Genomic DNA, 25,773 nt, shown 5'->3' on the forward strand with positions numbered 1-25,773 from the left:
GGTGTCCTTGTTCAGGAGTCACGAACAACTAGCATGCAGGTTCAACAATCAATTAGCAAGGGGATTAAAGTACAGGAGTAAAAGTCTTGCTGCAATTCTATAGAGCTCTTCGTCAGACTTCACCTGGAGTAGTGTACAATTTTGGTCTCCTTATATAAAAGATGTATTTGCCAGGGAGGGACTGCAGTGGAGGTCCACCGGGCAAAATCCTGGGATGCAGGATTGTCCCAGGAGAGATCGAGGAAACGGAGTTTGTATTCTCTAGTTTAGAAGAATGGTAATTGAAACGTACCAACTTACTAATGACAGAGAGATACAGGGATAAAAAATGGTGTTGAAGTAAGAGGATCAGCTATGATCTAACTGAATGGTGGAACAGGCTCAAAGGGCCAAATGGCCCACCCCCACTCCTACGATTCCATGTTATCATGGGTAGACTGGAATGTGTAGTTGCGGCCACAATCAGATCTGCCATGATCTTACAGAATGGCAGAGCAGGCTCAAGGGGCCAAACGGCCTACTTCGGCTCCCAATTTGTCTGTACTTATGACAGTCCTAGAATCTAGATGGTGTAACCAAGGATATAATGTTTGCACAACCATATGGACAAATCAACTCCACTGGAGAATTCCTAAAAGGATCTAAAATGTCACTTCAGCACTCCCCACACACATTTTAGCAACACTGCGTTATTGCTTCTTTCTCTTTTGTCTACTTTTAATTGCCAACCTCTATTCTATGTATACTTACGTGTACCAAGAGCAGTTGTCAGCTCGTTCTTTTAGGTTTGCGCCAGTTAGTCCAGAGCAAGGCATAAAGTGAATATCCTTCTTCGGATTGAAACCAACTTTCTTCAAAAATGGCACAAGTTTTTCTTTGCATTCTTCATACCTGAGAGAGAGAAAAATTGATAGTTTGATCTACAGAAAGACAATGACTCTGGCAAAACATTTTAGTTTTGCTCAAATTCAGTTGAGTGTCTATTTCCATTTCCAATACTATTAGATGTTGCCTAGGCTACAGAAGCTAGAAACATTCAAAATGGCTGCCTTGGTGGAGCAACAATATTTATTGTGCAAGAGTCCTTCCCGTTTTTTGCCTTTATTCCCATTTTGTTTATTTTATTATTGTTGGTCCGTGGACCCATAATCGCAATGTGCCTTTAAGCAGAAGAGTTCTTGCCACGAGGTTTTGTATTTTGGAGAGGAGAAGCCAGACGTGTCGGCACCGAGTGGATGTTAGGAACCGGTTTAGGAAGAAGTCAGTTCGATTGGCTAACTGGCAACAGTGGGTTGGCTAGGGGGGTGTGTTGCCTGACAACAGTCAGCAATTGGTTCTTGCCAGGTGCTTCTCCACTCCACACCCCCCCCCCCCCACCCCACCCCCCAAAGAAAGAATCTGCCAGAAGCCCTAGACCAGGGGTGGGCAAACTACGGCCCGCGGGCCGCATGCGGCCCGCCAAAGGTATTTCTGCGGCCCACCAAGTCATTAAAAAAAAAAAAAAAAAAATTTTTTTTTTTTTTTAAATTTTTTTTTAAAAGGTTAATGGGTGGGGGGGCTGTTGGGTTACTTACTGGCATAGGGTGGATACGTTGACTTGAGTAGGGTGATCATTGCTTGGCACAACGTCGAGGGCCGAAGGGCCTGTTCTGTGCTGTACTGTTCTATGTTCTATATGAGGCGCCCAGAATCATAACCGGGTGAAGTAATTATTTTACTTAATATACTATGCGGCCCTTTGTGAATTGTGAATTTCTGAATGCGGCCCTTGCACGGAAAAGTTTGCCCACCCCTGCCCTAGACCTTTGAAGGTGGAGGAGCTGTGTTTTCTCCCCCTCTGCTGCCAGTTGCCTGCTCTGAGAGTCTGGAATGAATATCATAAAAAGCTGAAGGAAAAAAAAGTACCTAACAGGAGGCCCAACCTGGAGAAAGAAACTAACTGGAAAACATCCATCTGAATCAGATTCTTATCCACTTATTTTATTATGTTTTCTTTACCTCACAACCACCCTTTCCCTCTGTTGTTTGTCCATGTGTGTGGTGGTGGGGTGGAAGAGGAGGAGGAGGAAATCCGATAGTAGACAGCCAATTCTATTTTTTGCCCCATTTAATTATAATTACTGTTAATAAGATGGTAGTGTATAAATATCACAAACCTGGAGACTGCAGTCAGTTTAACACAACCAAAGCCATGAGTATTCATATAAATTATAATTTCACATGTGTTGTGAGACCAGGTCAAGTGGGGCTGGAATTGACCACACATGAGCCCAGGGTGGCGTACCAGTTGCTGAGTGAGCTTTTGGAAAACCGTACAACAAACATTTGAACACGATACATGCAATTCTAACTTATGATACTTATTAAAATAGAGTGATGACTAAATTGTAGCACTAATCCGCAGCAGAGTGGTTCATTTTAGCTTTGCCACCAAAATGCTTTCCATCTCACAGTTAGAGCCATCAACCTATTGCTCAAATTATATTTCAGGATTTGTACTAGATTAAACTCGAATTCACCGTGTATGAAAATGGTCAAACAATCAAGTCTTTCATTCTTTTCTTCAACCAGGTTTTGCCTCGACAGTTACTACAATGGGCTTTGAAGAGTATCCATGCTGCTCAACTAATCCAAGCAGGCTTTATAAGAGTATATAGTAATAAGTATAGTAAATATTAGTATTCTTCTGCCAGGACAAAAATAATCAGTTACTTAGATCAATCAGATTCACCCAGCTCAAGAAAAGCAATGTTTTGGCTAATTAGGACATCCTTCACAGCACTTGGATTTCCAATCAATTTTCGCAATTTCATATACAAATGTCAATAGCAAAATTAAACCGATTAATACACCAGTTTAAGGAAAAAATATCCAACATCCTCTTGTTGACTACATAGAAATAATGCAATGTACAAAATTCAAAACTAGTGTAAAATGTGATTGAACAGCTTTTATTTATAAAGCATCTTTAACAAAGTACAACGTCCCAAAGTACTTCACAGAAACATGAGCAAAGATCTGAGCCACATAAAGCGATATCGGGCAAACAACCAAAAGCTTGGTTAGAGGCAAGATTTCAAGGCGAGTCTTCAAGAAGAGGAGTGGAGGGAATTCCAGAGCTTAGGGCCTTGGCAGCTGATGGAGCAATTAAAATGGGATGCTCAAGGACAGAATTTGATGACCGCAGACTGGATTGCAGGGGTGGAGGTGATTAGAAACAAAGTGGCAAGGACGGATTTGAAAACAAGCACGAGGATTTTAAAATAGAGACATTGCCTATGTAGGTCACTGACTGATGCATGAACAAGACTAGATGAGTGAGAGGACATGGGCAGAGCCCTGGACAAACTCTGATTAACGGACAGTAGAAAATGGGAGATCGGCCAATAGTGCACGAGAATTGTTAAGTCTAGGGATAATAAAAGGCTTGAACAAAAGGTTTGAGCAGATGAGCGGATATAGGTCAGAGTCAGAGGTGGAATTAGGCAGTCTTAGTGATGGCATGGATATATGGTCAGAAGCTTCATCTCGGGGTCAAATATGACGCCAATATTGCCAAGAATGGCCTTAGTGTCATGATTTTAGTCGGCAGGGAGCAGGATAGAGTTGGGGGCAGGGAACAGAGTATATGAGGGGGACCAAAGACCATCAGGTTTGGACATCTGCTAAGTAACATGGCAAAAGAAACAGCGGGGGAGGCTCAAGAGAAGTGAAATGAGCCAGAGCTGGGTGTCATCTGTGCACATTTGCAAAGTAGTGCTGTGTTTTTGGGTGTTATTGCTGACGAGCAACATGTTGATGAGAAATAGGAAGGAATCAAGGATAAATCGCTGGGGAACACCAGAAGTATATTTTTTCTTTTTATAAATTTAGAGCAACTAATTGCTTCCCCCCCCCCTCCAATTAAGGGGCAATTTAGCGTGACCAATCCACCAACCCTGCACATGAAATGAAATGAAAATGAATGAAATGAAAATCGCTTATTGTCACAAGTAGGCTTCAAATGAAGTTACTGTGAAAAGTCCCTAGTCGCCACATTCCGACGCCTATTCGGAGAGGCTGGTACGGGAATTGAATCGTGCTGCTGGCCTGCTTTCAAAGCCAGCGATTTAGCCCTGTGCTAAACCAGCCCCTGAAGGCAGGGTTATGGGGATGAGACCCACGCAGACACGTGGAGAACATGTAAACTCCAGACAGTGACCCGGGTTTGGAATTGAACCCGGGTCCTTGGCGCCGCGAGGCATCAATGCTAACCATTGCACCATCGTGCCACCCTACGCGAAAAGTATTTATGAGAAAATAAGCCATTGCAATGTCATTCTCTGCCTACAACTGGATACATAAGAATGGGAATTGAGTGCAGTCCCAGCCAGCCGGATGATAGACAGACACTGGTCACCCGTCTAGAACACTCAATAGAGAAGTGATGTAGTAGGTGGGTCTCATGGACAGGATGAATATGAAGGATGAGGGGAGATTGGGAAGAAACCAGTGAAATATTGATTCATTTATTGTCACACGTACCGAAGTACAGTGAAAAGTTTTTTCTGCGGTCAAGGGAACGTACACAGTACAAAGTAGAAGATCGGATTTCAGGGCAATGGGGAAGCTTAGAAGTAGTGGTATTTAAGCATTGTCTTTGCATACCATCTACGATCTTAATAAAAATGAAAAATTGTAAGAACGTCAGATGAGCGTGGCATGGCGGCGCAGTGGTTAGCACTGCTGCCTCACGGGCCAAGGTCCCAGGTTCGATCCCGACCCTGGATCACTGTCCGTGTGGAGTTTGCACATTCCCCCAGTGTTTGCGTGGGTTTCGCCCCAACAACCCAAAGATATTCAGGGTAGGTGGATCGGCAACGCTAAATTGCCCCTTGATTGGAAAGAAATTAATTGGCTACTCTAAATTCATTTAAAAAAATAATGTCAGATCGGACAATAAGACTAGAGACCAACTATTAGAAGTTCCAGCTAGTTTCAAACTAAAGCAAATACTGCAAACGTTGGAAATCGGAAATAAAAAAAATACTGAAAATACTCAGGTCATACAGCATCTGTAGGAAGAAACAATTAACATTCCAGGTCGAGATGACTTTTCACCAGAACGATCATAATGATGAATGGCCATCTCGACCTGCTATATTAATACTGTTTCTCTCCACAGATACTGTTTGACCTGCTGAGTACTTTCAATACTTATATTTACTATCCCGTACCAGCCTTCCCGAACAGGCGCCGGAATGTGGCGACTTGGGGCTTTTCACAGTAACTTCATTTGAAGCCTACTTGTGACAATAAGCGATTTGCATTTCAAACCTATTTTTCAATTAAAATGAGCGACATTGATTTGCAGATATGGTTTAAAGGGACTGTGAACATTTGACTTTCTTCACTTATACTATTCCCAGGCAACAAAAATCTTGCTCCCAAAACTATTGGAAAATGCTCTCTCGTCAATTTGTTCCGATTTCTTCCATGGAGAATCATGGTTATTATCGAGGTCAAAAATGGCAAGAAATCTAAACATGCATTTACAGACGACCCACATAAATTTCCACTTTGCAGTACAAGTTATGTTAACATGCTGCCATTTCATGAGAAATCTTGTTTATTAAAAGGTGAAAACTGTTGGGGCAAACAATGTTACTAATTTCGGAGATACCCAATGCCAACAATCACACCGAGATCAGGAACAGATAGAATAGATAGAATTATGAAGGTTTCCACTGCCCTGGTCCAAAAATATACCTCAATTCCAAGGTAAAATGAGCACATCCTTGTGATTCACAAAACGTTTTCCATTTTTGCGCATGAGCCATTGTCTGAATGTTATGATGAATTTAGGATCAGTTTTGCACTGAGGTCCAAGGCAGTAGGAAACAAAAATATTGCTCAAACTCATTTCATCAAGGATCGGTGTCAGAGAAGACTTTCATCCCATCTGTCGAACGTGAATTTGAACCTAGCTAACAGAGGTGAAAGGTCAGTGCCAATCCCAAAGCAACACCTGGTTGCCATGTATCCCCGATTAATAGCCACCTGACCGTAATTCAAATACCCAAAAATGTCTCACTATAGTGATGCTGCCACCGTAAAAATATTTTTCAATACTGATGCAGCCTTAATTGTCATCACATGATGGAATTGGATACACTGGATTATGAATTGGCTCCAATCCCAGAGCCAGAACATAGTTAGTACACATGGTTCAGCCTGGAGACACATTATTAGCAGTGGCCCCTAGAGACCAGTCCAGCCTGCTACCATTTACTGTGTCTATTAATGACTTGGGACAGTCATATTCAGAGTATGGCCAAGGAGTTTGCAGGTGACAAAATCTGTGCAAGTGTTAAGAGTAGAGAAATGCAAAAAAATTTAGATGTGAAGGGTGTGGGCCAAACAACAACAAATGGCATTTAACTTAGATGAATGTAGTGTCTTGCATGCTGGCAAGAATAACATAATATACATTTGTAGGGAACAATATGGAAAGAAGAAAAATATCTTATAAATTGTTCCCTTGCAGGATGGCTACACTGGAAACAATCACAAATTGTTTCGATTATTTGGCATCTATGTGATTTTGCTGCACAATAGCATGCAAATTCTATCGCACCAAGTTTTGTTTTTAAATTATGAGACTTAAAAACAGATGCATCACTCAAAAGGAAACAGTATCATGTAGAAATCATACCTATCTTGGCTCCAGCTTACTGTTGGGTCATCCATTTTGTTAATGAGAACTATCAGATGTTTCACTCCTGCTGTTTTTGCCAACATAGCATGTTCTCGTGTCTGACCTCCTTTCTCAAAGCCAGTTTCGAATTCACCTTTTCTGGCTGATATAACCTAAACAAGCAAGACAGTATAAAGGGAGAGATTATGGGGGCTTTTATGCATGCAGAAGTGGATGTACAATTACTGCACGTGTCATAAATGGCAGTTTTATTTAACTGGGGAAGGGTCTATTTGAACAGCAAAAAGAAATGCACGATGGCTTGCTTTCTTCCCCAGAGAAACAGAGAGCGCAATTATCTGACAAGAGCAAGACATCAACTCAGGTCTTGCAGCGAGATTCAAACATTGAATATAACAACCTGCAGTTAATTAATCAAAAAATATTCCTTCTTCACAAATTCTAACTTTTATTAGATAACAAACTGCTTGAACAATAGATTTTGTCCATGTATTTGGTTACAAATACAAACTATTTGCTACAATTGTGCCATTGGTTAAAATGTTGCATTTTCCCCAATACTAAAAGCTACATTGCAATAAATATGAATCCAATTGTCCATGTTTGTATGTGGAAATCTACCATCTTTCTCTTATAAAAATATTATATGGTGTATACTAGAAATCCGAAACTTGAACAGGAAATATTGGGAATCTGTAATGCTGAGAAATCTGATGAAAGGTCATCAGCCCCAAACGGTTAACACGGTTTCTCTCTCCACAGATGGCAGACTCGAGTATGTCCAGCATTTTAAGTATGTTTAACTTAGTGCAGCTATGTAAATGTAACAGTAAAACTCAGTCAGATTCATGGACAAAAGTGCTGGTATATATGGTGGTTTTGGTTTCAGTTCAAGCTGCATTTCTATTGTGCTGAGAGTTCACGCATGAAAAGTAAATAAAAGCTTGGGGAAGGAATGAGTGGGTGCTTTGCAACCAGGGGAACTGTTAGGGTAGAAAGACCTTTTGAGTTTGGTTTTGGCAGAATTCAAAGTAGTTGGTGACAGGAAGCTAGAGGGTGAACAGCTTTGCTAAAAGAAAAGCCATACAATGGAGCAATGATTAAGAACACCAGTGCCAGAAATCTAAAGGACAGCTAGTAAAACAAAAAACTAGAGAATTAAGAAAGGTTGCCAGAAGCCTGAAGTTAAAGGAAAAGAGGAAATTGGAACTAGAACAGGCAACTGGTCATTGAAGCCACAGACAGAGCTGGAGAGTGAGAAGCCAGAAAGATATCTAAAGTAATTCCAAAGTTGAGAGATCTTACTAGACTGTGCAGTAATAGGTGAAATAATTCTGGAGCAATCGGTGGCTGGACCTCAGCATGTGTAAAAGCATTCAAAAGCAGCACCAGAGACATCAATGACACACCGCAACCTCTCTCACCTTGGATAAGACCCCCTGTACCACTGCAGGAACCAATCGTGTATTCTTTATACCCACCGCAACAAAACGAAAAGTACAAGGAAAATATGCGAGGATCCAGTTCAAAAAGGATGTGTATACACATACATAGAACATTACGGCGCAGTACAGGCCCTTCGGCCCTCAATGTTGCGCCGACCTGTGAAACCAATCTAAAGCCCATCTACACTATTCCATTATCATCCATAAGTTTATCCAATGACCATTTAAATGCCCTTCATGTTGGCGAGTCCACTACTGTTGCAGGCAGGACATTCCACGCCTGTACTACTCTCCGAGTAAAGAACCTACCTCTGACATCTCTCCTATATCTATCTCCCCTCAATTTAAAGCTATGTCCCCTCGTACTAGCCATCACCATCCGAGGAAAAAGGTTCTCACTGTCATCCCTATCTAATCCTCTGATCATCTTGTACGCCTCTATTAAGTCACCTCTTAAGCTTCTTCTCTCTTAACGAAAACAGTCTCAGATCCCTCAGCCTTTCCTCATAAGATCTTCCCTCCACACCAGGCAACATCCTGGTAAATCTCCTCTGCACCCTTTCCAATGCTTCCACATCCTTCCTGTAATGCAGCGACCAGAACTGCACGCAATACTCCAAATGCGGCCGCACTAGAGTTTTGTACAGCTGCAATTTGACCTCATGATTCCAAAATGTACAACACCAACCTCAAGCACAGAAAGATCAGCATTTCACATATTTATACAGAGGACCAGCATCCGACAAAACAGGATGCAAAGAGGGAAAACGACCAGGTGCAGACGGTCACAGGGTAAAAAGCGGACTAGTTCCCAGCCAAGGGTCCATATTCCTCTGGCGCACGCCCACCACCTATTAATTAAGAGAAAAAAAACTACTTGTTCAAACAAGGGGACGTCCCAGCCATAATGACGGCAACAGGATGTCAACCATCGTACAGAACATGGCTCCACCCCAGGCCATTGTGCACAAATGAGTCTATCAATCAAGGATATTCAAACAAAAAAAAAAAAAATCCAACCTCTCAGGACATACCTAACACATGTCTTCAGGAAGGGGACAACAGGATACCAACCAAAGCACTGGAACTGGCCTAATCCAGCACGCAAGGCGTCAGAACCCCAAGAACACCCAGCACACACTAAACCTCACCACTCAGCCCATCCTGCACCTCACCAACCACCCCACGGCAGTGCACCAAACCCATTAACATTAGAAAAATCAGACCAGCCTAAACCACCACTCAAGAAAAATTGCCAAACCACGCACTGTCTTGGATGGGGACAGATTCTCTTCTTCAACCTCCCCGCCAAACTTGTTTATTTATTTAAATAATTTTTATTGGAATTTTTTACAGTAAATATAACAACGTATAATAACTGTAACACCCACAAGACCGTATCAACGTATGTATCACACCCCCCCACCCCCAGTAAACAAGAGAACTTAAAAATAAATTAAAATTAAATAAGCAAACATAGTCAACGTTTCTCCCCCCCCCCCCCCCAGGTTGCTGCTGACCTAGTTCCCTATCGTTGAGCCAGAAAGTCGAGGAAAGGTTGCCACCGCCTAAAGAATCCTTGCACCGATCGTCTCAGGGCGAATTTGACCTTCTCTAGCTTAATAAATCCCGCCATTTCATTGATCCAGGTCTCCACGCTTGGGGGTCTCGCATCCTTCCACTGTAGCAAGATCCTCCGCTGGGCTACTAGGGACGCAAAGGCCAGCACACCGGCCTCTTTCGACTCCTGCACTCCCGGCTCCACACCAACCCCAAAAATCGAGAGTCCCCAGCCTGGCTTGACCCTGGATCCTACCACCCACAACACCGTCCTCGCCACCCCCTTCCAGAACTCCTCCAGTGCCGGACATGCCCAGAACATATGGGCATGGTTCGCTGGACTCCCCGAACACCTGTCTGCGCCCCCAAAGAACTTACTCATCCTAGACCCGGACATGTGGGCCCAGTGCAGCACCTTGAATTAGATGAGGCTAAGCCGCGCATATGAGGAAGAGTTAACCCTCTCCTGGGCATCAGCCCATGTCCCATCTTCGATCTGTTCCCCCAGTTCCCCCTCCCACTTAGCTTTCAGCTCCTCCACTGACGCCTCCTCCACCTCCTGCATTACCTTGTAGATATCAGATATCTTCCCCTCCCCGACCCCCGAAAGCACCCTGTCACTCACCCCCCTCGCGGGAAGCGAAGGGAATCCCTCCACCTGCCGCCTAGCAAACGCCTTTACCTGCAGATACCTGAACATGTTCCCCGGGGGGAGCCCAAATTTATCCTCCAACTCCCCCAGGCTCGCAAACCTCCCATCAATGAACAGGTCCCTCAGCTGTCTGATGCCCGCTCTGTGCCAACCCTGGAACCCCCCCCCATCAAAGTTCCCCGGGACGAACCGATGGTTCCCCCTTAACGGAGCCTCTATCGAGCCCCCCACTTCCCCCCTATGTCGCCTGCACTGCCCCCAAATCGAGGGTAGCCGCCACCACCGGACTCGTGGTATACCTCGTAGGAGGGAGCGGCCACAGCGCCGTTACCAGGGCCCCCAGGCTTGTATCTCCACAGGATGCCCTCTCCTTCCGTTTCCATGCTGCCCCCTCCCCCTCCATCATCCACTTGCGCACCATCGACACATTGGCCGCCCAATAATACCCCGAGAGATTGGGTAATGCCAACCCCCCACCATCTCTACCCCGCTCCAAGAAGACCCTCTTCACCCTCGGGGTCCCATGCGCCCAAACAAAGCTCATGATGCTGCTAGTCACCCTCCTAAAAAAGGCCCTAGGGATAAAGATGGGCAAACACTGAAAGAGGAACAAGAACCGCGGGAGAACCGTCATTTTGACAGACTGCACTCTACGCGCCAGCGATAGCGGCACCATGTCCCACCTTTTGAATTCCTCCTCCACCTGCTCCACAAGCCTGGTAAAATTAAGCCTGTGAAGAGTCCCCCAACTCCTGGCCACCTGCACCCCCAGGTATCTGAAACTCTTCACTGCCCTCTTAAACAGGAGCCTCCCAATTCCCTCCTCCTGATCACCCGGGTGAACTACAAATACCTCACTCTTTTTTTAAAGTAAATTTAGATTTGCCAATTATTTTTTCCAATTAAGGGGCAATTTAGTGTGGCCAATCCACCTACTCTGCACATTTTTGGGTTGTGGGGGCGAAACCCACGCAGACACGGGGAGAATGTGCAAACTCCACATGGACAGTGACCCAGAGCCGGGATCGAACCTGGGACCTCAGCGCCGTGAGGCGGTTGTGCTAACCACTAGGCCACCGTGCTGCCCTCAAATACCTCACTCTTGCCGAGATTTAACTTATAGCCAGAGAAGCTCCCAAACTCAGCCAACAGCTCCATCACCCCCGGCATTCCCCCCTCTGGGTCCGCCACATACAACAGCAGGTCATCCGCATACAGCGATACCCTATGTTCTTCCCCACCCTGCACCAGGCCCCTCCACGACTCCCTCAGCGCCAAAGACCTACCTCACCCATTTGATGAACCCCTCCCCGAATCCGAACCACTCCAGCACCTCCCACAGGTACCCCCACTCAACTCTGTCAACGGCCTTCTCTGCATCCAGCGCCACCACTATCTCCGCCTCCCCCTCCACCGCCGGCATCATAATAATATTTAACAATCTCCGCACATTCGTGTTGAGCTGCCGTCCCTTGACAAATCCTGTCTGATCCTCATGTATCACCCCTGGCACACAGTCTCCTATCCTGGTGGCCAGGATCTTCGCCAGCAACTTAGCATCAACATTGAGGAGCGAGATTGGCCTGTATGATCCATGGGGCTGGTTCAGCTCAAGGCTAAATCGCTGGCTTATAAAGCAGACCAAGCAGGCCAGCAGCACGGTTCGATTCCCGTACCAGCCTCCCCGGACAGGTGCCGGAATGTGGCGACTAGGGGCTTTTCACAGTAACTTCATCGAAGCCTACTCGTGACAATAAGCGATTTTCATTTTTTTTTTCATTTTCACACTGCAAGGGGTCCTTATCCCGCTTCAGGATCAGAGAAATCAGCGCCCGTGACATCGTCGGGGGCAAAGCCCCCCCTCCCATGCCTCATTGAAGGCTCGCACCAACAGGGGGCCCACCAGATCCGCATACTTTTTATAAAATTCCACCGGGGACCCATCCGGCCCCGGCGCCTTACCTGACTGCATTTGACCAATCCCCCTGACTAGCTCCTCCAACTCTATCTGCGCCCCCAGCCCCTCCACCAGCTCCTCTTGAACCTTTGGGAATCGTAGCCTGTTCATGAAGCTCTCCACCCCCCCCCCCCCCCCCCCAAATCAGTGGCTCCGACCGGTACAGTTCCTCGTAGATGTCCCTAAAGACCCCGTTCACCTCTGCCCCCTTCTGCACCATATTCCCACCCTTATCCGTCACTCCACCAATTTCCCTAACCGCATCTCGCCTACGGAGCTGATGCACCAACATCCCGCTCGCCATCTCCCCATACTCATATACCGCGCCCTCCTCCACTGTGTCTCCGCCTTTCTGGTGGTCAACAAGTCGAACTTGGCCTGCAAACTACGCCGTTCCCCCAGCAACCCCTCCTCCGGTGCCTCCGCGTACCTCCTATCCACATCCAAGAGCTCCCCCACCAGTCTCTCCCTCCTCTCCCTATGGGCCCAGATGGAAATCAGCTCCCCTCGGATCACTGCTTTCAGAGCCTCCCAGACCATCCCCACCTGGACCTCCCCCGTATCGTTGGCCTCAAGGTACCCCTCAATACTTCCCCGGACCCTCCTACACACCTCCTCATCAGCCAGCAACCCCACATCCAGGCGCCACAGCGGGCGCTGGTCCTGCGCCTCCCCCATCTCCAGATCGACCCAGTGCGGAGCATGGTCTGAAATTGCTATGGCCGAATACTCGGCATCCTGCACCTTCGGGATCAATCCCCTGCTCAGGACGAAAAAAAATCTATTCGGGAGTAAACCCTATGGACATGGGAGAAAAAGGAATACTCCCGCGCCCTCGGCCTCCCAAACCTCCAGGGATCCACCCCTCCCATCTGGTCCATAAACCCCCTCAGCACCTTGGCCGCCGCCGTTCTCCTACCCGTCCCTGAACTGGACCGGTCCAGTGGGGGATCTAGCACTGTGTTAAAGTCTCCCCCCCATGATCAGGCCCCCTGCCTCCAGGTCCGGAATGCGGCCCAACATGTGCCTCATAAAGCCAGCATCATCCCAATTCGGGGCATATACATTAACCAGCACCACCTTCTCTCCCTGCAGCCTACCCTTCACCATAATATATCTGCCCTCCTTGTCCGACACCACCTCAGACACCTCGAACGCCACCCCCTTCCCCACCAAAATCGCCACCCCCCGGTTCTTCGCGTCTAATCCCGAGTGGAAAACCTGCCCCACCCACCCCTTCCTCAGACGAACCTGGTCCGCCACCTTCAAGTAGGTCTCCTGGAGCATAGCCACGTCCGCCTTCAGATGAGAAAATACCCTAGTTCTCTTAACCGGCCCATTCAGCCCCCTCACGTTCCAGGTGATCAGCCGGATCAGAGGGCACCCCGCCCCCCTCCGACTAGCCATAGCTCATCGACTGCTCGCCCCAGGCCAGTACACCCCGCCCGGCCCGTTCCCCATGACGATAACGCCTCTCCTCTACCCCCCCCGGCCCACACCAGCTCCTTCCTGGCCATTCCAGCAGCAACCCGGTATCCACCCCCCCCCCCCCCCCCCCCCCACCAGGCTAGGACCCCTCCTAGCCGCAACGCACCCTCCATGGTACTTCCGTGAGTCAGCTGACTCTCGCCAAAACCCGGCCCCTCCCGACATGGGGTCATCCCCCCTCCTGCCACACCTCCTTGGCACTGCTTCAGTGCGGGGAAAAAAAAACAGTAGAGGCCACGCCCCCACCGCCAGCTCCACCCCCCCTGCCCCACTGCGCAGGAAACCAGAGGAAAGCCCGCGCTTTCATACTGCCCCACCCCACCCTTCTGACGCAGCTCCCCAAATTCCAGCTCCACCCCATCCCCCAGGAGAGAAAAAAAACAAAAAATAAACCCCCAACATTCCCCACATAACCCAAAACCATACCCAACAGAGCAAAGAACCAGCATAAAAAACACATGTCCAAGTTACAAAAACAGCAACAGCAAAAACAGCAACGACCATAGTGCACCGGACCCCGCAGCCCCCAGTTCGAGTCCAGCTTCGCCGCCTGTACAAAGGCCCACGCCTCCTCCGGGGACTCGAAGTAGTAGTGCCGGTCCTTATATGTCACCCACAGACGTGCAGGCTGCAGCATTCCAAATTTGACCTGCTTGGCATGCAGCACCGCCTTAGTCTGGTTAAACCCGGCCCGCCGCTTAGCCACCTCTGCACTCCAGTCCTGGTAGATTCGCACTACCGAATTCTCCCACTTGCTGCTCCTCTCTTTCTTGGCCCAGCGCAGCACACACTCCCGGTCGCTGAATCGATGGAACCGCACCAGCACCGCCCGCGGGGGTTCATTTGTCTTGGGCCTCCTGGCCAGCACTCTGTGGGCTCCCTCAAGCTCCAGGGGCAAATGGAAGGACCCCGCTCCCATCAACGAGCTCAGCATCGTGGTCACACAAGACGGAAGATCCGACCCCTCCAGGCCCTCCGCCAGGCCCAGGATCCTCAAATTCTTTCGCCTTGTGCGAACGTCCAGCTCCTCCAAGCGGTCTTGCCACTTTTTGTGAAGTGCCTTGTGCAACTCCACTTTCCCCACGAGGACCACGGCCGCCTCCTCCCGCTCAGCGGCCTGCTGCTGCAACTCCCGAATGGCCACCCCCTGTGCCGTCTGGGTCTCAAGCAGCTTGTTGGTAGTCGCATTCAGGGAGTCCAGCAACTCAGCCTTCAGCTCCGCAAAACAGCGCAGAAGAGCAGCTTGCTGCTCCTGCGCCCACTTCCACCAGTCCTCGGGTGCTCCGCCGGCCGCCATTTTGTCCTCCTTCCCCCGCTTTTCCTGGGGAGCTGCTGCAGCCTTTTCCTTTGCCCCACTCCAGGTAAGCACCATAAATTTCGGGGAATGTTCCTCCAAACACCTTCCCCCACCGGGAATCGTCGAAACAGCGCAGTTTGGGGCCCTAAAATAGGCCCGAAAGTCCTTTAATAGCGGGAGCTGCCGAACGTGCGGCTTAGCTCCGCATCGCCGCAACCGGAAGTCCCTCGCCAAACTTGTTTATAACATACGCTCTTCACCCAGATAATGAAGAAAAAGAACCCCACCAAGTGATAATGCCTGAGCTAGCCCAGGAACACGAGCCACAGGCCAGCACTATATTCAATTCTAAAAGGCTATACGAGGGGATAGACAGCACTTCCTCAGGAGATAGACACTGCTTCCCCAAGCACAACGAGGACGACACTCAGGAAACCACTATACAAGACCATTTGGAGGAGAGAGCCTATGTACCCCATCAAGCCTACCCCAAAAACTAACAGGTGGTTGTGGCATTGGATGCCAAGGTGCTGTTTGACCGGGTAGAATGGGGGTACTTGATGGCAGTTCTGGAGCAGTTTGGGATTAGACCAAGATTTGGGAACTGGGTAAAGTTATTATACAAGGTGCCGAAGGCGAGTGTCCGCACAAACAACATCAGCTTGAGATACTTTTCTCTCCACCGTGGGACAAGGCAGGGATGTCCTATGTCCCCTATGCTGTTTGCACTTGAGCCGTTGGCCATCACATTAAGACGTTCAGGAGCATGGAAAGGAATAGTGCGCGCGCGGGGGGGAGAATAGAGCACAGGGTGTCCTTATATGCCGACGACTTGCTGCTGTGTGTGTTGGAACCGAGAGTGTCGATAGGGAGAATATTGGAGCTACTGCGAGTATTTTGGTGATTCTCGGGGTACAAGCTGAACCTGGACAAGTGAGTGATTTGTGGTGATTCGGCCAGGGGTGGGGGGGCTGCCATTCCATAGGGCAGGGACTCACTTTAGGTATCTGGCGGTGCAGGTTGCCCGGGAGTGGGGGAGGCTTCGCAGTTACAATATCACTAGTTTGGTAGGGAGAGTGAAAGCCGATCTGGCAAGGTGGCATGGTCTCCCTCTGTCACTGGCGGGTCGGGTGCAGGCGGTTAAAATGAATGTGTTGCCACGATTTCTGTTTATTTTTCAATGCCTACCAATTTTCCTACCAACGGCTTTCTTCAGGGAGATTGAGGGAAGGATTACCTCGTTCATATGGGGAGGGAATGTGGCCGGAGTGAGAAAGATGCTGCTAGAGGGGAAGGCAGGCAGGGGGGTTGGGTCTTCCGAACCTGACGTACTACTACTGGGCGGCAGGGCTGGGTCAGAGGGGTTGATTCCCAGTGGGTCAGAATGGAGGAGAGTTTGTGCAGGGGGTCGGGACTGAAAGCACCAGCAACAGCGCCGCTCCCGATAGCTCCGGGGAAATACTTGGGAGTCCGGTTATAATAGCTTTATTGAAAATCTGGAGGCAGTTTCGCCAACACTTCGGGTTGGGGGCAGGATCAAGGGAAATGCCGATTCGGGGGGAACCACAGATTTGAGCCAGGGAGATGGGATGGACGTTTTGGGAAATGGGAAGAGAAGGGGATTAAGACGCTAAAAGATTTGTTTCTATGGGGTCGGTTTGCAGGATTGAGGGAGCTGGAAGCATGGGCTGGAGCAGGTGAAATGTTTAGATACATGCAGGTTCAGGATTTTGCCAGGAAGGAGATACAGAGCTTCCCAGAGGAACCGGCCTCCACATTGTTGGAGGAGGTGCTGACGACAAGGGGACTGGAGAAGGGGGTAGTGTCAGCGGTGTATGGAGCTATTTTGGAAGAGGATAAGGCACCACTGGAAGGGATCAAAGCAAAGTGGGAGGAAGAGTTGGGAGAGGTTATAGAGGAGGGGGTCTGGTGTGAGGTGCTCCGGAGAGTAAATGCCTCCACCTCATGTGCGAGGTTGAGCCAATTCTTTGAAGGAGTAGAAGACATATGTGAGCCTGCGGGGGGTTGGGGGGGGGCTAATCACGTTCCTATGTTTTGGTCCTGTCCAAAGCTAGAGGAGTACTGGAAGGAGGTTTTTAGGTAATTTCCAAGGTGGTGCACGTGAAACTGGACCCGGGTCCCCAGGAGGCCATATTCAGGTTGTCGGATCAGCCAGGGTTGGAAACGGGTGCGGAGGCAGATATCGTAGCCTTCGCCTCGTTGATTGCCCGAAGGCGGATCCTGCTGGGATGGAGAGCAGCCTCTCCACTTTGTGCCGTGGGGACCTGTTGGAATACTTGATCCTTGAGAAGGTTAAGTTTGAACTGAGGGATGGGGCGCTGGGGAGTGGGGAGGAGGACGGGGAAACAATGGGAATGAGACAGGACGGCGCCGGAGTGTTGAGTCACCGGGCTAGCAGATTGGCTAGTCAAGGGAGGCAGATATGGGGGGGGGGGGGGGGGGGGGGGGGGGGGGAGTTACAGCCAGTAGATGGCAGGGGTGGGGGCATCGGGGGATGGGGTTAGGGGAGGGGGGGGGGGGGGGGGGGGGTTGTTCTACTGACGGGAGGGGGACTTGAAATAGGCGCTGGAAAGGAGGTCGAGGGTGGAGGCAGCCAAAGGGCGGGCCAGGAATGGCGCGACGCACGGGCCAGGGGCCGGCCCGAGAAAGGCTATGGCTGACCGGCGGGGTGGGGTGGGATGTGCCCCCCCGACCAGGCTGATCACCTGGAACGTCAAGGGACTGAATGGGCCGGTTAAGAGGGCGTGGGTGTTCGTGCACTTGCAGGCCCTGAGGGCGGATGTAATTATGTTGCAGGAGACACATCTGAAAGTGTCGGACCAGACCAGGCTAAGGAAGGGCTGGATTAGCCAGGTCTTCGACTCGGACTTGGACTCGAAGTCCAGAGGGGTGGCAATCATGATCAACAAGCGCGTGCAATTTGAGGCAGAGGGCATATCTGCAGACAGATGGGGCAGATACCCGATGGTACGGGGCAGACTGGAGGGGAGAAGAGTGGGGCTGGTGAATATATATGCCCCGAACTGGGATGACGTGGACTTCATTAAAAGAGTGCTGGGGAAGATCCCGGACCTGGATTCACGCAGGCTAACAATGGGAGGGGACTTTAACATGGTCCTTGACCCGACTTTGGATCAGTCGTGTCCCAGAACGGGTAGACTCTCAGCAATGGCAAGGGAGCTGAAAGGGTTTATGGAGCAAATGGGGGTAGTGGACCCCTGGAGAGATAGACAGCCAACAGGAAGGGGCTACTCGTTTTACTCGCACGTCCATAAAGTATATTCCAGGATAGATTTCTTTGTACTAAGCATGGACTGTATGGGGGAGGTAAAGAACACGGAATACTCAGCAATTACCATTTCAGACCATGCCCCGCATTGGGTGGACCTGCAGTTCGGGGGAGCGAGCTATCAACGCCCACAATGGAGGCTAGATGTGGGACTGCTGTCGGAGGAGGGGATCTGCGAGAGGCTTCGGAAATGTATAAAAAATTACCTGCAGGAGAATGACACGGGGGGAGGTCTCAGCGGCGACCCTGTGGGAGGCGCTAAAGCCAGTAGTGCGGGGGGAGCGGATTTCAATTGGGGCCCACAGAGCCAAGGCAGACTGGGCAGAGATGGATAGATTGGTCAGGGAAATGGGTCGGATAGATGAAGAGCACGCGGAGTCCCCGGGGGAGGTTTTACTCAGGGAGAGGCAGAGACTGCAGGCGGAACTGGGGGCACTATCCATGAGCAGGGCCGTGGAACAGCTTAGGAAGGCGAGGGGAGAGGTGTACGAACATGGAGAAAAAGCTAGCAGACTGTTAGCGCAGCAACTCAGGAGGAGGGAGGCGGCCAGGGAAATAGGTAGAGTGAGGGACGAGGGGGGGCGCAAAGTGGAGGACCCGGCAGAATTGAATAGGGTATTCCGGGACTTCTATCGTAAGCTGTATACTTCGGAGCCGCCGGAAGAACCGGAGGGGATGAAAAGGTTTCTGGACGGGTTAACATTCCCAACAGTTGGTGGGGGGAGAGTGGAAGAGCTGGGGGCCCCGATTAGAGTAGAGGAGGTATTGGGGGGCCTTAAGGCTATGCAGTCGGGGAAGTCCCCGGGGCCAGATGGATACCCAGTAGAGTTTTATAGGAAGTTCTCTGAGCTGGTGGGCCCGGTCTTGGCGAGGGTTTTCAATGAGGCAAGGGACAGAGGGACCCTGCCGCCGACAATGTCACAAGCCACCATATCTCTGATATTGAAGCGGGGTAAAGACCCGGAGGCGTGCAGGTCCTACAGGCCAATCTCCCTGATTAATGTAGACGCCAAGCTCCTGGCAAAGGTACTGGCGGGTAGAATGGAGGACTGTGTACCGGAGGTGATTGGGGAGGATCAAACGGGGTTCGTGAAAGGTAGGCAGCTGGCGGCCAATCTGAGGAGATTACGCAATGTGATAATGATGCCCCCGGCAGGTAGGGAGGTGGAGGTAGTGGTGGCAATGGATGCCGAGAAGGCCTTTGACCGGGTGGAGTGGGACTATCTATGGGAGGTGCTCGGACGGTTTGGGTTCGGGGAGGGATTGGTGGATTGGATCAAATTATTATATCAGGCCCCGAGGGCCAGCGTCAGGACCAACAGAGAAGTGTCGGAGTACTTTAGGTTGTACCGAGGGACCAGACAGGGCTGCCCGCTCTCCCCGCTGCTGTTTGCGCTGGCCATAGAGCCGCTGGCAATTGCGCTGAGAGCCGCAGAGGGTTGGAAGGGGATGGTGAGGGGCGGGGTTGAACACAGGGTTTCTCTTTATGCAGACGACCTGCTCCTGTACGTGTCGGACCCAGTGGCCGGGATGGGAACTATACTGGGAATGCTGAGGAAGTTCGGCCAGTTCTCAGGATACAAATTAAATACGGTCAAGAGTGAAATGTTTGTGGTCCAGGCAAGGGGCCAGGAGAACAGATTGAGAGGGCTACCGTTTAGACTGGTTGAGGAAAATTTCCGGTATTTGGGAATCCAGGTGGCACGAGACTGGGGCAGGTTGCATAAGTTAAATTTGGCCAGGGTGGTGGAGCAAATGAAGGGAGAGTTTCGGAGATGGGATGCACTCCCGCTGTCGCTGGCAGGGAGGGTGCAGACTGTAAAGATGACAATCCTCCCTCGATTTTTGTTTATTTTTCAGTGCCTCCCGATCTTTATCCCACAGTCCTTCTTCAAAAGAGTTAACGGGCTGATCATGAGCTTTGTCTGGGTGGGAAAATCCCCGCGGGTGAAGAAGGCGATGTTGGAGAGGAACCGCAGCGAGGGAGGGCTGGCTTTGCCGAGTCTGATTAATTATTACTGGGCGGCCAACATCACTATAAGGAAGTGGATGGTGGGTACGGGGTCTATTTGGGAGCGGGTGGAGGCGGCTTCGTGCAGGGGCTCCAGCTTGGAAGCCCTGGTCACGGCTCCTCTACCGCTGCCGCCGGCCAAGTACACCACCAGCCCGGTAGTGGTGGCGACCCTGCGGATATGGGGCCAGTGGAGGCGGATATGGGGCCAGTGGAGGAGGCATGTGGGGGCGTCTGTCTGGGCCCCAATCTGTGACAACCATCGGTTTGCCCCCGGCAGTATGGATGGGGGGTTCCGAGTATGGCGGCGAGCGGGGGCGGGAAGGGTGGGTGATATGTTCCTGGAAGGGAGCTTCGCGAGTTTGAGGAGCTTGGAGGAGAAATTTGGGTTGGTATGGGGAAATGATTTTAGATACCTACAGTTGCGGGACTTTGTTCGTAGACAGGTCCCATCTTTCCCACGCCTCCCGCCAATGGGGATCCTCGACAGAATAGTCTCTAGGAGGGAAGAAGGGGAGGGCAGAGTCTCGGGTATATATAAAGGTGCTCATGAGGGAGGAAGGGTCCCAGACAGAGGAACTGAAACTTAAATGGGAGGAGGAGCTAGGTGGGGAAATGGAGGATGGGCTGTGGGCAGGGGCCGAGTAGGGTAAATTCGACCGCGACATGTGCTAGGCTCGGGCTGATCCAATTTAAGGTCGTTCACCGGGCCCACATGACGGTGGCTCGGATGAGCAAATTTTTCGGGATAGAGGACAAATGCGCTAGGTGTGCGGGAGGACCAGCGAACCATGTTCACATGTTTTGGGCATGCCCCAAGCTGAGGGGGTACTGGGAGGGATTTGCAGGGGTCATGTCCCAGGTGCTAAAAACAAGGGTGGTGATGAGTCCAGGGGTGGCAGTTTTTGGGGTTTCGGAAGACCTGGGCGTCCAGGGGGAGAAAGAGGCCGATGTTTTGGCCTTTGCTTTAGCCCGGCGACGAATATTATTGGCGTGGAGGGACTCAAAGCCCCCGAAGACTGAGTGGTGGCTTGCGGACATGTCGAGTTTCCTGGGGATGGAAAAAATTAAGTTCGCCTTGAGGGGATCTGTGCAGGGGTTCGCCCGGAGGTGGCAACCATTTATTGACTTCTTTGCGGGAGAGTGAGCGTCAGCAGGGGGGGGGGGGGGGGGGGGGGGGTAAGAGTAGGAGGGAAAATATGGCGGGTAGTACCGGTGGGAGGGGAGCGGGCTTGTGCAATATGTTACGATGGAAGTATTGAAAGTACGTGGATGTTTGCAGATTTTTGCCTTTTTTGCTTTCTTTCTGGTGATGTCTGTAACTGTTTATAAAGCCAAAAACTACCTCAATAAAATTGTTCATTAAAAAAAAAAGTTTGAACTGAGGGGAAGGACGGAGAGGTTCTACAAGTCATGGGCATTATTCATTATGCACTTTCAAGAACTGGATAACATCGAACATTAGTTTGGGGGGGGATGGTTGGGGGGGCTGTGTTTCTTAAGGGTGACTATGTGTAATCCCCGATTCCTTTTTGTCGTTTGTTTATGTAAACATGCAGGCTGATGGTTGGGTGTTAGTGGGAGGATGAGATCGTTGTTATTGTTATGGGGATTGACATTTTTGTTGCTGATTATTGTTTATTGTTGGTGGGTGTAAATTCGGGAGAAAATGTGAAAAAGGGAGGAGAATAAAAATATTTTTTTTAAAAAGCCTACCCCCAAACTGATTGTCCCCAAGACAGATGCTCACTTGGACAATTCAAATAAAGGATTAACCAACCCTATCCTGGTTTCCCCAGACTCCAATACCTCAAAAAATAAAAATAATCCCAGTCCCAAGTATGGATCAGAAATAACTCAGTCCTCTCCAGGATTCATATCTGTCCGGGCCGTAAAAGGCATTATGGACTGATTCCAAAAATTAAAAGTAATAGAAAGCAGAACAAAAACCTGATAAAATTGTCTCTAACTGGGGGATATCCTCAATCCTAGTGAAGACTTAACTAATCCTACCACCCACCTCCACACCAACTGTCCACCCATCACCCAGCCGTAGCTCCACTCATCTTCATTATGGACAATAAAGGGCATCTAAAATGCACTCCCTTCTCATAATTTCAAGGATTACAGCACAAAAAAAAACCCAGGAGCAGCTGGCATGGCGGTGCAGTGGTTAGCACGGCTGCCTCACGGCATTAAGGACCCGGGTTCGATCCTGGCCCACTATCCGTGTGGAGTTTGCATTTTCCCCATGTCTGAGTGGGCCTCACCCCCTCACAACCCAAAGATTGAAAGGCAGGTGGATTGGCCATGCTAAATTGCCCCTTTAATTGGGGAAAAATAATTAATTGGGTACTTTAAATTTTAAAGAAAAAAAACAGGAGCAAGGCTATGCACAAACCACATATCACATCACAGACTCGAGATGATTTTTGGATAACAAGAGGCCATTTTCTTGTAAATTTAGAGTACCCAATTCAGGGGCAATTTAGTGTGGCCAATTCACCTACAATACACAACTGTTTGGGTTGTGGGAGTGAGACCCATCCAGAATGTTCATGGTAGGTGCAAACTCCACACGGACAGTGACCCAGGGCCAGGATCAAACCCAGGTCTCCTCGGCGCAGTGAGGCAGCAAACAGGAGACCCTTTCCCTTGTGCTCACACCTCGCCCACCCTTGCTAAGAGAAAAGACAAGAAATCAGCAGCATAATAAGCAAAGGAGCAGTGTCCAGGATTATTGATGAACTGCCGAATAATACCATCCACGTCACTTGGAAAGACCGAAGATTTGACAGGATTGAACAGCCTTCAGGAGTTCTCAAAAATTCCATTCAACGAAGCACCTTCACCTCCACCATGCCATTTCCCATGCCCAGTCAACTATGAACTTAGGGCCTAGCCAGAAGAGATGCCACCACTAACCCGTCACGGCGAGCATAGAGAACAGAATAATAGAAGACCAGTAGTTGGGGTGGCCCAACCAACCACAGGCCTCAAAGAATGGATACAATGCTCTTTGTCAAACCTGATGTGCCAAGTGTCCAACTCAAGATTGCGGAAGCAAGGCAGTCAATTTTTCAAACTCAACCAGGAACTCGCCTCTCCCATCTCACAAGAGACCAGGCTCGCGAACATATTGTCCTGCCCCCATTTCCCAGGTCAGTCAGGATAAACAAACCAAGCAGCAGGATTTCTGTGAACCAAAGGGATGCCCCACCTGGGAAATTGCTCTATCAAACACCAGGATTCTCTTCTACGCTTTCACCATTCTCCCAAGAATATTTCATAGTTCAAAGTGAGCACTAAAGACCTGACCACAGAGACCATCATCCAAAACATCATCTCACAGCCGTAACAGCCTCCCCGAACATGCGCCGGAATGTGGCGACTAGGGGCTTTTCACAGTAACTTCATTTGAAGTCTACTCGTGACAATAAGCGATTTTCAATTTTCAATGGGAGCCATCGCCCTGATGCCAACAGCACTGATGAGGCGTGGGTTCGCTCACCAGCAAAACCACCACTGCAAGTTGGACCCCATCCCAGCCATCTATGACCACCTCAATCAAACAAGGATTCTCTGATACAACTCAGCTCGTCACCAAACTACAATCAGGATCACCCAGGGACACGGTGCAAGACAAATATCCCCCAAAAAGATAATTATGGAATGCGCATTACATCACCTTCCTCACATCATGTGACCCCCTCCAACCTTTCATGTTTAATAACTGTTGGCAATACTATCAAATTAGTTCCTGACTCCATCAGTTTAATAGCCAAGAAGGCAGGAGACTAACTTACCAAGACAGCAAGGTCAGCTTGAGATGCCCCACCAATCATATTCGGTACAAAGCTTTTGTGACCTGGAGCATCTAAAATGGTGAAGTGCTTCTTCTGTGTCTCAAAATATGCACGGCCCACTTCTACTGTTTTGCCCTTATCTCGCTCCTCCTGGTTCGTGTCCAAGGCCCAGGAAAGGTACCTAAAAATAATTAGTTTACAGAAAACGATGTAATTTGATGTTAAACTTATCAGATAAATAAAACCATAAAAGAACTACACACGTTAAACAGAGCCACTTCAATTCAAAAGAGCTCACATTCACTCTGCATTCAGCAACTTCCCAACAAATCAAAGACTAACTACTTCCTTCTTGGCTATTACGCTAGATTCCTTGGGGCCAACAACTCTCAATCAAACCCAAAAACCACACAGCTATTTTTTCCGCAAACCAACTTGCTTTCCTTACCTTTCCACCACTACCTCCCTCACTCCATAGCCAACATTGATTCCTTGCTGCGGTCGGATTCCACAGTACTAACTATCCTCTGCAACCTGAACCAAGTGACCATTGCCAAACACTAATGTCAATGAAATGTGATAGCAGTCGATTTGATAGCAGGAAGGTGGACATCAGGGCATGCTGGATCACATCATTGGCACATGGTTCAGGTGTGCAGAACCTTAACCGATTTCCCTTTTCTGGGCAGAGGCATTAAGTCAATAATACTAGTACGGAGTAGAAATAGGCTAATTAACCCAGTCTGGTGTTCCAAACAAAGGAGCTCCTGGACTTTTTGATGCTCAATAGAGAAACTAACTCAACTGTTGGGGAACCCAAGTAATTTTTAGCAAAAAGATTTAAAATTTAAAAATAGATCCTAAAATTATGTTTTAAACTTGGGAATCCTGATGCTGGTTGATTTTCGGTACCCAACTTAAAAATATAATCTTACCATGTTTCTCTATTTTTTTCCTTGGCCTCCCTCTCGTACTTCTCCAATGTTCGTTTGTCAACCATACCTGTGAGGTACCTTTAAGAAATTACCAGCAAAAGGTGAACACATTATGTTTTGGTCAATATTTGATTCAGGTTAAAAGTTAGACTTCAATGTTTTTGCGTTGATCATAGTAAAGCCGGAGTTAAACACATGGCAAGTTATTTTTCCAATTAAGGGGCAATTTAGTGTGGCCAATCCACCTACTCTGCACATGTTTGGGTTGTGGGGGTGAAACCCACACAGATATAGGGAGAATGTGCAAACTCCACACGGAAGTGAGCGGGGGCCTGGATCGAACCCGGGTCCTCGTGCCATGAGGCAGCAGTGCTAACCACTGTGCTACCATGCCACTCCACATGCAAGTTATTTTAAATGTGACAAAATATATAATGTTACACTTGCCTAAACACTTTCAAAACACTTTTTTCCCCTACACATTCTTGTACAAAGTGGAATCATTTTACATCATTACATCATTTTACATCCACATCATTTTACACTGGCTTCTAATGGTCAAGGAATGACTGATCAGCCCCATTCCAAAATTGTTTTCAAAAACAAATTTCTTTA

General features: G+C 49.0%; 1 protein-coding gene across 2 annotated transcripts in view; it reads right to left on the reverse strand.

The window, feature by feature from the left end:
- LOC119978683 (eukaryotic peptide chain release factor GTP-binding subunit ERF3A) overlaps positions 1–25,773 on the reverse strand; it is a 74,404-nt gene that overhangs the window by 25,931 nt on the left and 22,700 nt on the right. For both annotated transcript variants that reach the window (XM_038820476.1, XM_038820475.1), the window contains exons 5-8: positions 25,159–25,236; positions 24,224–24,404; positions 6,695–6,849; positions 751–891 (exon numbers count right to left, since the gene is read on the reverse strand). In XM_038820476.1, coding sequence (XP_038676404.1) covers positions 751–891; positions 6,695–6,849; positions 24,224–24,404; positions 25,159–25,236 — 555 coding nt within the window. The remainder of the gene's footprint in view (positions 1–750; positions 892–6,694; positions 6,850–24,223; positions 24,405–25,158; positions 25,237–25,773) is intronic.

Source organism: Scyliorhinus canicula, chromosome 15, assembly GCF_902713615.1.
Source record: "Scyliorhinus canicula chromosome 15, sScyCan1.1, whole genome shotgun sequence".
Taxonomy (NCBI): Eukaryota; Metazoa; Chordata; class Chondrichthyes; order Carcharhiniformes; family Scyliorhinidae; genus Scyliorhinus; species Scyliorhinus canicula.